Source organism: Humulus lupulus, chromosome 2 (assembly GCF_963169125.1).
Source record: "Humulus lupulus chromosome 2, drHumLupu1.1, whole genome shotgun sequence".
NCBI lineage: Eukaryota > Viridiplantae > Streptophyta > Magnoliopsida > Rosales > Cannabaceae > Humulus > Humulus lupulus.
The window spans coordinates 87,712,986-87,725,613 of NC_084794.1; the positions used below are offsets into that span (position 1 = coordinate 87,712,986).

A 12,628-nucleotide genomic window follows, 5' to 3' on the forward strand; every position below is an offset into this window, starting at 1 on the left:
TGATTAGCACGTTTTAAACTCACTTAGTAACAGCTCTAAGGAAGTAGGGCGTTACAGTAGTCATGTATGTCAATTATCTAAAGCTTTATATGGGCTAAAATAGGTTCCTAGAGCTTGGTTTTCTAAACTCAGTACTGTTTTGCATCAATACAAATTTACATGTTCCAAAGCTGACAATTCTCTATTTATTCTCCACACAGCCACATATACAATCTATCTTCTCATCTATATGGATGACATTGTCATAATAGGCAACGATCCTCATCAACTCCAAGCCTTCATTAATACACTTCATCAATCCTTTGCTCTTAGAGACCTTGGCCCGCTGCACTACTTTCTTCGAATAGAAGCATCTCTTCAACATGGACTCATTCATCTTAGCAAACACAAATACGTTCGAGATCTTCTATCTAATGCCAACATGTTGGATACCAAACTTGCTGCAACACTAGGCACTATTGGTAATCTCTCTTCCAAGAATGATGACATCCTCCTTTCTGATCCTAAAAAATATAGAAAACTCGTTGGCTCCTTACAATATGTCATAGTAACTCACCCAGATATGTCTTTTTCTATCAACAGGGCCTGTCAATTATGCACCAGACCACCACCACTCATTTGTTTGTAGTCAAACGCATACGTTGCTATCTCAAAGGCACCATCACCTATGATATTCAACTCTCTACTGCTCCTACATTATACCTCACTGCCTACACTGATTTCAATTGGGCATCCAATCTCGATGATCACTGCAGCACAGATGGTTATGCTATTTTCCTTGGCGACAACATTGTTTATTAGTCATCTTCAAAGTAGCAAGTTGTCTCCAGAAGTAGCACTGAATCAGAGTACCACGCCCTGGCCAATGCTGCCTCCGAGCTCACTTGGTTTCAACAGCTATTTCGACAACTTCAGCTCCCCATTCCAACTCCTCCAACTTTGTGGTGTGACAATATTGGAGCCTCATACTTGGCTACCAATCCTAAGTTCCACGGCCGCACCAAACATATTGAAATTGACTTCCATTTCATCTGTGATACGGTTACTCGCAAGAAGCTCCGAGTTCACTACATCAAATATGAAGATCGAATTGCAGACATACTCACCAAGCACTTGCCTATTACCATATTTGAAGTCCTGCGCACCAAATTTTTGGTTCTTAATAGACCGGCCAATTTGAGGGGGGATGTTAAGATATATTAGTTTGTTGCATTTATTTCTATTATTATTATTAGCCTTAGTTAATTACTTATAAGCTTAGTTTACCAGTTTACCCTTACTTATAAGCTTAGTTTACTTATTATGTTTGTAACAAACTCATTCTCAGACTCAATATATATCTTAGCTTGCTCTCTTCTTTGATTTGAGAGGTTGAGTTCTTTATTCCATACTGTCTATTGACTTTCAATTTTAAGCGTGAATTTGTTGATTTCAATCATTAGAAGGTACATTTATAGAGATTTATATACAATCACTTTTAGAGCTGTAAATACGGACCAGACTTTTTGGCATGACACGAGCCCAAACAGCACGAGCAAGACACGCTACAAAAAAATATGGGCTTAGGCCAGGCACAACATGACAAGACAAGCCCGAATACATGGCACGAAAAGCATGAACAGACGCCCGAAGGCACGACATGATAAAAAACCCGATATTTTGACATTAACAATATTAATAAATTTTTATTTGTCAATTATATGTAAATTAAATCATCATCATTTTTTTATATAATTCTATTATTAGAACTTTATTATATGTTTTAGGATTTGTATGTTAAAAATTTGAGTATTTAATAGTAGGCATTCAAAGTCTAATAATTAATGAATATCTTTAATATAATTGGGTGTAAAGTATAGTTGAAAAATATATAAAAATAACTAAAACTATAATTTAAACTAAGAAATACATTTAGCTTGGTGGTTAGCTCATTAATTGTTATAGAGAAAGTGGAGGGTTCGAATCCCCACCCTCATTATTTTAGCAATAATAAAATGGGCTTGAAAGTGGGCCTAAATTTGGCCTCGAATAAGTGAAATATACCGACATGATCTTGGACTCAGACTGGCATGAGGCATGACATGTTGGGCCTATAATTTGAAAAGTGGACTGGTACGACACGACCCACATTTATTGCAACGTCCCAAATTTGATAATAAGGCTTAGTGCCTTGATTAATGTGCAGTGATGACATAAATGGATGAATATATGAATTTAATTGAATATACGTGAGATTATGTTAAATATATGAGTTGTATGATGATATGACTATATATGCATGTTTAAGTGTATTAAATGTGCTTGTGGGCTCATTTTGGTGAAAAAGGGCATTTTCGTAATCTGATCCATTGAGGGTATAAATGTAAATTATATGTGCTTTGTGAGTGAGACGACATTATTATGTCGATATATTTGGGATAGTCAGGATGAGGCGATCCTAGGGAGCAAGTTAGCGGTTTAGTCATAACTGGGTCAAATACCAAGCTCGGGGTTAGCCTAGGGGTATTTTGGCAATTTACTATATTACGAGGATTTATCAGGTAATGGGAAATTATGTAGTGATTATTTGAGGATATTGGAGGAAGCGGGAATTATGAGACGTTAATTGAAATTAGTAGGAAGTGTGGCAATGACGATATTGTCCTTGGGCGGATTAAATGAGTAAGGAGTGAGCAAGGGGTAGTTTGGTCTTTTATCAAGCTTGGAGTGACTTAGTCACCTAGAACCTCTCAGAAGCTAAGGAAAACTCAACATAACTCTCTCTTTTTCTCCCTCACTTTCTTTCTTTCTTTCTTTCCCTTGCTTTGTTAGAACCATTGACTTTTGGAGGAATTAGCATTGAATTAAAGGATTGAGGCTAGAACTGGATTAGGTGCAGCTAGGAGGTCATAATTCATAGCTGAGGTAAGATTTAAACCTTGTTTTGATTAAGTTCTGGTCTCATTTTTAGAAAGTTTTGAGTTTTGAACACAAGGATTTAAGTTTGACTTGTGATAAGGTTGGTTAAGTTTTCAGGTATATGTATACTACTCTTAGTGTAGTATTGGGGTTTTGGGATGCAATTATGGGTTTGGTACTACTTTAGGGTAAATTTTGAGGGAATTCGCTCGGAGAAAGTGTTTGAAAAATTGGGTTCGCAGGGTTGTGCCGTGGCCCTCACAAACCCAGAAGCCAGAGCGGTTCCTAGAATCGCCATTGTTCTGCGGCACCTGGTGGGCTGCGCCGCAGCCCGTGTCCAGAAAACTGAGGGCTGAGCTCTCTAACTTGAGGAGAGTCACGACGCTTGAGAAGAGCATCGTGGCTCAAAATGGAAACTTTGGCCAAATTAGCATTTTGGTGGCAGGAACTTAAACCTAAAGGCTCGGGAAGGATTCCACTACCCGATTTAGTAGAATTCAGGGTCCTGAAGGCCAGGAATAAATCTTGAAGTTTTTTTAGTTGGTTTAGTTTTTGGTGGATATCCATTGTTATGTTGTGACTAGGGGTACCGCAAGGCTCAGGAAGGGAAGGATCGTGCTTGTTGTCACCTTACCCTATCGTAGAGGACTCGAGGTAAGAAAATCATTTCTTGCACCCAGTGTAGGGCGTGCGCCTAAATGATATGGCGTAGAATAACCGTGTCATGAAAATATTTGTAGTTGAATGTCTGTTGTGTTTGAATTCATGTTGTTATACTTGTTGGTACTGATTGCTTGACCGGGAGACCATTAACGACACTACGTGTGTAATGTATGTCGTACTGGCGAGGCCATAACGTAGATACGGTACCGCCACAGTGCCAGGGCCATTACGAAGATGGAATGTCCATCTACTTTGCATGAGTCACATGTTGTTTGGAAAATCTATGTTTACCAATTGTTATTATTGAATATGCAATACATGTTAATGTTTATCTGGATATTTGTATGATTGTTGGGTTTTCTTGGTGGGCCTCGGTTTATGGGTGCTTCGTGGTCCAGGTAAGGCAAGGGAAGGCTGGACCGACCATGAGTTAGAGAGCTATGGGGGCGGCGTGTACATACTGAGCCTGCTCGGCCGCCACGATTGAGATATTTCGGGGAAAATGAGTCCTTAGTTGAAAATTTGCCGCTTAAGTTGGCTAAATTTGTATTTTTGGATGAACTTGTATTTATTGAAACTTTTGGGATCCCCTTTAATTACTTAACCTTTTAAATGAAAAGTCAAACTTTTGACCAAAACTTTTGATATTGAACTATCATTTAACCCTAATTATACTTTTAAGTCCAAAGAGCTCGCTTAACGAGTTCAGCACCATTTTTAGCACACGGTGTAGCGATATTGATTATTCAGGGCGTTACAACTTGGTATCAGAACTGTCAATGTTTATTAGTTCCTGAAGATTAGCTGGGCGTGTACACTCTCCGCTAAAGATAAGCTCGACTCAAGGTTTTGTAACTAATGATATAATTATGTGCTTAATTGTTTAAATGATATATATATATGCCTTATCTGCATGCCTGATTAGGGAGCATGAGCTATACTGATAGGGATTGGCTCTTGATTGCTAATTGAATATGAGAATGTATTCTTGTAGTATTGTTGATGCTTGTGAGTGTTGCTCGTTTGCTCGTTTGTGAACTGTGGGGCAGTTGTTGAATTTGCTATCATTGCCAAATGAGCCGAGTCATTAATTACAATTAGACTTGGCGAGTTATGCATCCAAGGCGATCAAACAGACTAGTTGGCACTGAAATTTGGGTTAGAGATGACAACCAGGGTCAGGACCCTCCGCCATCTCTTGAGAACTAGCAACAGATGCTTGCTAAAATGCAAGTCAGATTGCAGAGGCAGGAAGAAGAAATTCAGTAGTTGAGACAACAACGGGTTCCAGTAGGGAACATTGTGCCAATAGTACCACCCACTGCCCTAGTAAAAGTTGTACAACAGCAACCAGAAGTATCGAACAAATGGGAACCATTATATGAGCGCTTCAAGAAGCAACACCCTCCTACTTTTGAGGGAGGACCAGACCCATTGCGAGCTCGTCTTTTTTCTTATATATATATATATATAGGAGGCGACTACAATGCATCAAATTTGTTGACAATACCGGTGCATCCTTTTATATTTTTGGCACCTAGATAGATATAATCACAAATTTTTTATATGACGGTGTACATTGTTGCTATCTAGAACAAATTTTTAAGAAATTATGAATAAATTTTGGTATAAAAAATAGGGTTTAAATAGTTTGTTGCATGTGTGCCTGTTTTTTTTTTTTTTGTGTACGAGTGTAAAATTTGACGGTTTGTACACTGTTTTTGGCTTCGTAAACTATTCAGAATTTCTTGAAAATTTGCGGGATGTTATAAATAACTACAATGCACACCGTTATATAAAATGGTTTTGGGACTATATCTATCTAGGTGCCGAAAATAGAAAAATGACGCATCAGTGTTGTTAAAAAAATGGATGCATTGTAGTCGCTCCCTATATATATATATACTAGGTAAAAATAACGTGCAATGCACGTTTGCTTAATTTTAAAGTTATAAACATGCTTATTCAAACATTTATTTAGTTTTATTATTTTTAATTATTATATAAAATTTAAATAAAATATGTTTAATATAATGTATGACGTAAATGTATTAAAAAATTAGGGCAAAACATTATCTATACTTTCAATAAAAACCGGTTCACTTTTTTTCAGTATATAATAAAATGAATTACGGTTCCATAGTATATATAAATATTTATATCAATAATCTCTACATATACAACATCTAAATATAACATTGACATAGATATATATTTACATGGCTACATGACATATATATATAAATTACAACAATATTTAAAAAGAAATTAATAAAAGAATAAAATAAGAATAGAAAAAGTCATAGTGTAGAGTAATATACATGCATCAATGTCCCTTGGTGAATTTGATGAAGAAAAAGAACTACAATCATATTAATATTATACGTGGATTTTAAATTTAATTTTGTTGCTATTTTTTTTTAAAAGAAGTTTGTTTCTAGTTGATAGTAGATTATATTATGTTATATGTTTAATATGATATTATTCTAATACGTGAAGTTTAAGTTTAATTAAATTTTATTTAAGTTATAAAACATATGGTATTATTATTTTTAAATAATTCTTATTGTAAAATATCTCAAAAATATCTTATTTTAATTTGTTTAATTATTTATTTATTTAATTTGATGTAAGTTTATTAAATCGTGTTTACAATCTACCGTTAAATATAAGAATATTTAGCTATATATAAGAATATTTCGTTAAAGTTAACGAAAAAAATTAAAAAAATCGTTAAAACCAATAATTTATATTATCTACACACTTTTATATAGAAGATATATATCTCTTTATATATAATAAGTGTGTAGATATGATAAATTCTTAGTTTTAATGGTTTCTTTTGTTAACTTTAGCGGAATATTCCAATTGATGTGTGATTTGAATAAAATCATTAATATTTTGTACATCAAATATAAAGTAGTTTGTGATTTAAAATATTATTGTATTATTTAAAAAAAATCATAAATAATATTTTAGTTTAATTTTTCTTTTATATATTTAACATTTCTTTTATATATAATATTATTTATTTATTTAAAATTTATATCACAATCATAAATAGTTAATAAAAATATCTAACAAATTTTCGAAACAGAACTCTAAATAGAATTAAGCAAATGTGGATGATATTTGTACCTATTACATTAAAATGCATGGAGATTATGAGAATGAGGAGAGAAAGTAGTTACCTCAGAAAAAAAGAGGGCAGAGAAGAGAACAGCAAAAAATGGCTCCATAGCTTTGATAGTATGCGTGAATGAAACAGAGACTTTTCCAAGGCTGACATTGGTCAACAAGTTGCCTAATGCGTGTGCCAAAACCAATGGCAGTATTGCAGCAAACTGAAAAACCAATTTTATTAACAATTCACTTAGCCAAACAAGAGCGAGCAAGGGCTAGTCTTTACAATTCCCGATAATTTAACTCATAATAATAATAATAGCAATTATATAAAACTACATTAATGACATTTGATGACATAATTGCAACTCATCACAGTTGCACCATTTGTGTACAAAATTAGTACCGGTAACGGTTCCAAACTATGTCCGTATGTCGTAACATATTCCACCACAAACAATAATGTCGTGGATTCTAAATTTGGTACTGTGGTGGGATGGTTGACACAGGATTAAAGAAAATGTCTCACATTTGTATAATGAATTCATGTAGTTACTTCTAAGGGTATGTAAGGAAAATCACTTTATAATTGAAATTTAGTATAATTTAGAGTAATTATTTGATTGGACATATTTATCAGACTATGTAATTACATAATAACTATCTAATTAGAGATAATTGATGCGTCTCAATTACACTCAAATTCTCATAGTCCCTATGAGAATTGAGTGTAATTACATTATGTAATTATTAATTAATATCAATTTAAATAGTATTTAATACATAATAATATTGTGTAATTCACAAATTATTTTGTCACACATGATAATAGAAATTCATAAATAATTACTACTTTACATCAAAATACACGTTGTATTTTAAAATATAATGTAATTACTCAATTATGTAATTACTACCCAAGTAATTACATAGTTATTTCCAATCACGCCATAAATGGTTGGGTTAAAAGTGTTATGAGTGTTGTTGACTATTGCAATTTCAATTTTCATAGTAATTTAATTTACTATAGAGAAGAAATTAAGATGGAAAGAAAATATTTAAGATGGAAAATAGATATTGTATCTATTCTAGTTGTTTGGTATGAAGAATGAAATAAAATAAGATTATTTTATAATTAATTTTAGATAAAAAAATGTTATTTTTTAACATTAAAACAGGTAAGGACATATTAATATTTTTGGGAAAATCTCGGATAGACCCCTAAAAAATGGCACACCGGTTCCTTTTCTCTTTAGTTTTTGGCTTGGAAAGTATTTTTGGCTCAATTTTTTTATGACCATGTATATTGTAGTTATTTAGAGCATCCTGGAAATTTTAAAGATATTCCGAATGGTTTACAGTGTCAAAAAATAAGTTTCAAATAGTTTGTTATACGCGTGATCATTTTTTTTAATCATGTCGAAAGTAGCTTATTTGAACATTATTTTTGACACGATAAATTATTTGGAATTTCTTGAAAATTTACAAGATATTTTAAATAACTACAATATATACACTCTTAAAAAAATTGTGTTAAAAATATTTAATAAGCCAAAAACTAGAGACGGAATGCATATACCCATTTTTAGATGCACTAGAAAACTACCCAATAGTTTATTCTTGTCATCAAATTTAAAAATGTACTTTTCTCTCTCCTCTAATTTGGGGAAGAGAATATTTAGTGGGATACATCATTTTCTTTTTCAATTTTTTTTCACTCTAATTTCTCCCATTTCACTAATTTCTCTCATTCTATAATAATAATAATAATAATAATAAAACGAGAGATGTGTAATGATATGTGCACATATGAGAGAGATGGAGACACCTATTTTTATGCGGGGCTTCCTAAAATAGGGAGCAGGAAGCCCCTTTTCGACATGCTTTTGATAAACGACTACAATTTATTGGGGGTACTCTTATTTCCGTAAGAATTTGTGCCGCAATAATAAAAATTAAGCATAAAAATATATGTATATATTATTATAAATTTACCTGGGAGAGAGTAATCTTTGGTCTGCTATAGAGATTGAAACCCCACATGAAGAGAATCATGAGAGTTCCGCAGCCAAGCTGGAAAGCAGTAACCGTCGCTGGAAATGGATAGACTTTCAAAACCTATGAAGAAGCTATAGCCTTTCAAATTTTATTGTCTTCATCAATATATAGCCATAACCATGCAAATATTAATTTTCAACTATACTATTAGTTAGAATGAACAATATTCTCATTTTCTTATATATAGTTCTAATAGTTAAATTAATGATGAGCACAGATCAAATGAAGTTTTGTAAAGATGAATAAAGAAAGATACAAATAAATCACTTCAATAGCTATTAGAAAAACAAGTCAAGGATTAAATTTATATTAAACTAGCTTAGCAAAGGTATATATATATATATATATACCAGTTCAATCAATTCATTTGGGACCAGTCATTTTTCAATTAAATAATATTTTTATTATTAATACAGAAATTCATCAATCACATAAACCAATATTTGTTTTTTTTATTATTTAAATGTAAATAGATAAGTAAATAAAGAAAAAGAAATAGTAATAATTACCTGTTTGTTGAAGATGTTGAAGTAAATATTGAGAAGGTACCAAACTCCTAACATGGATACAAGCTGCAAAGTCCGAGCCAACTCGTTCTGAATCGCACCCTGCTCAGCACTACTCTCGGGCACTGATGTGGGTGTGGCCCTCACTATGAAATTGTTGCCTTTCCGGCTTAGACTCGGGATTGAAGCAGAGATTTGAGCTCTGAAACGCAAAGAAGAAGAAGAGAAAAAAGATGAAGGAAGCGTATCCAAAGCTCTTCCCCGTGAAATTCGACCAAGTGAGTAATGATGGAGCTGTATGGAAGACGGAGAATGTGAAAGAAGAGACATTTTAGGGTTAGGGTTTCGAAATTGAGAGAGAGTAAGTATGGTGTTCTGCATTTTGTTTGCAGGGAGGAACAGAAGGTGTGCCCGGTGATACTTAAATTAACGTAGCATGAGAACAAATACTTTAAAAACTACCCCGTTTTGGCTTTTTTTTTTATTATTTTAAAAAAATTAAAAAAATAAATAAAATACTTAATGACTTGATTTTATTGTGGTTGGCATACATTCATGGTGTCTGGACCACTGCCACTGGTGATGAGGTTGGAAAAATAAATATCCTATAAACAGTAGTCGGACGTAATTATAGTAAATATTCTTATATACCTAATTTCATAAATTATTATCTAAATAAACATAATATATAAATTAAAATTAAAAAAAAACATTCACATATCATTACTAATAAATATAAAAATGTCATTTATATATATACATAAGTAGTTCAATATATATATATATACATACAAAAAATTAACAAAAACATATTAATTAAGTTAGTAAGTTACACATAAAAAAATTATAATTCATAAATAAATGACATTAATCTTGCAAACCAGTCGGTTTATAGTGAGAGTAGGTCGTCCGTGACACTGAATACATTTTTGTCAAACTACTACAAAATTGACACGTAAATATAAATTAAATGATTAAGTACTATATATAGTTTTTCTTAAACAAAAAAAAGTATAAAATATAACATACTTTCTTCTTGATAACTTCTGCTGGATTTGGTGCATCTACAAGATCATAAATTTATCTTCATACATAAAAACCATATTTTGTGCCCCATTCGGTAGACGACGAGCTCGTGTATTAGTGCAACATATTTGACATCCCTGATAACCTTTTGTGCTTAACCCTGACATATTACCATATACTGGGAAATCATTAACAGTCCACAACAACAACACAACTTTTAAGTTAAAAACTTATTTCATAAAACCGTCATGCATAATTTCAATCAATATATTAATCTTTAAAAAAAATTGGGCAAATTTTCTTTTGTTTCTATAGCATATCCCAAATTATTAATTCCTATAAATTCAATTCAAACAAACACAACAATGCATAATTTCCTCCATAAACCACCGCAACACACAGAATTTGCAAAACATACTTCACTAAGACACACATGTTCTCAACCTTCTGTTATCTCTGCAGCACACAATTTTATCTCAGAACCTACTTCTCTACAGATTAATATCTAATATATTCAAACTCCTCTAAAAATAGTTTGTATAATATCAAAAAGAAATATAAAACATTAAGTTGTAATTATTACTCACCTTCAATGTAATGCTTCGAAATCCGTAATGCGGTTTAATGGCTGGATTAGTAGGCCCGGAGGGCCATAATTGTTTAAATATTTCATTAACTAATAATATGCATGTTTATGTGAATTATATTATAATATGATGTTATATGCATGCATGTGGGTCCACATTTGATTATTATGATATTTTGGTAATTTGGCCCGTTTAGGGCATATTTGTGTATTTTGGGTGCATATTGTGAATTATGGATGAGATCCCATTATTATGGACATATATTCGAGCTATTCAGCATGAGACGGTCTTATATTTCAAATTAGCGGTTTTGTCATAACGGGGTCTTTTATTGGGATATTGAGTAGTGAAAATGTTTATTTGATGATAAATTGGGAATTAGTGAGATGAAGAGGAAATTCTGGGAGTTTTGACTATAATGTCCCTGGGGGTGTTTTCGGGACCCCGAGCATTAGGTTTTATTTGAGGTTACTTAAGCTTGAAGTAGCTTGTCAGATAGAAGTGTACGTTAGAAAACCTCTTTCTCTCTTTCTGTTAGTTCATTTTACCGTTCGAGGAACTTTCGAAGAAATCTCGAATTCTAGGAGTCGGAATCAAGCGAGGATTGAGGCATAGCGATCCTAGGAAAGATTAGAAGCTTCTTGACTGAAGGATTTGACGAGAAACAACCCAATCAAAGGTAATCTAAGTTTTAAGTTTGAGTTTTTAGAGTTTCTAAGCCTTGAATTGGATTTTGTAAATCGTTGAGTTTTTGGTTCATTTGAGCCTCGGGATTTGATGGTTTTGGATCATTGGGAAGTTTGGGAACTTTGATTTTTGGATTTGGAAGTGTTTAGGTATGTTTTTGGAGGGTTTGAGATGAAGGAGATCGAGTTTGTGGCTGGTTCGGGGTTGGGGGCTGCGGCCCTGTTCTTGGGCGTCGCGGCCCTAGCTCGAAGAAGCAAGTGTACGGTTTTGGCCTTGCTGGGCGCCGTGGCCCTTGCTTCTGGTGTGGCTGGGGGTCGCGACTCAAGGTGCTAGGGCCGCGGCTCTTGGGTGATTTTAAGCACGTTTGAGTGTTTTGACCTCGAGAACTTGGTTTTATGCCTCAAGATTGTTCCTACTACCAGGGTTAGTGGGGATTGATGTCCCAGAGGCTAGATCTTAGTTTGGGAACCTTTGATATTCATTTTATTGATGGTATCCTATATTTGGTTATGACTAGGTGGTTGCTAAAGGGCTAAAAGTCAGATCGTTCTCAACGGTCGTTCTTTTATTCATTCTCGCTCGAATCAGAGGTAAGAAAACTGCACCCTGTGTATATGACATGCATGATTGTTGTTGAGGCATGTTGGTTGATAAATGTCGACATTGATTGCATATTAAATGCTTAACAGAGCTTGCTTACTTGTGTATGGCACTGATTAGTCAGGGACGGCACTGGTCACATATTACTGACCTAAAAGCTGGAAAACAGCATAAGCGTCTTGAACGCAGGGCCGATTAAAGATTAGATCTAATCGATATCAGCATTGAATGACTCTAAAGCAATAACACTAGACCGACCCTAAGGTCTATGAAACTTATAAGTGCTTGACTAGTCTAAGACTAGTTACTCAGAGCCAGGGCCAAAGGCCTAGGTGACAGTTTGTCACATGGCTAGGGAGCGGAATCCCATGGTTATGACTCTATGGTCATGACGTAGGTTATGTTGGTGACTAGTCATCAAGCACCTATCCTGTTTAAGCTAGTGAAATGTTCACTGATTTGTAAAGCCCCAGTGACCCT

General features: G+C 33.7%; 1 protein-coding gene across 2 annotated transcripts in view; it reads right to left on the reverse strand.

The window, feature by feature from the left end:
• The window catches only part of LOC133818175 (phosphoenolpyruvate/phosphate translocator 2, chloroplastic-like), a 51,150-nt gene extending 41,462 nt beyond the window's left edge, over nucleotides 1–9,688 (reverse strand). The window contains exons 1-3 of one of the 2 annotated variants that reach the window (XM_062250900.1): nucleotides 9,252–9,688; nucleotides 8,680–8,802; nucleotides 6,753–6,905 (exon numbers count right to left, since the gene is read on the reverse strand). In XM_062250900.1, the coding sequence (XP_062106884.1) occupies nucleotides 6,753–6,905; nucleotides 8,680–8,802; nucleotides 9,252–9,629 (654 nt within the window). In that variant the 5' untranslated portion in view covers nucleotides 9,630–9,688. The remainder of the gene's footprint in view (nucleotides 1–6,752; nucleotides 6,906–8,679; nucleotides 8,803–9,251) is intronic. The other variant, XM_062250899.1, reaches the window with a different exon arrangement.
• Between the last annotated feature and the right edge of the window lie 2,940 nt (nucleotides 9,689–12,628).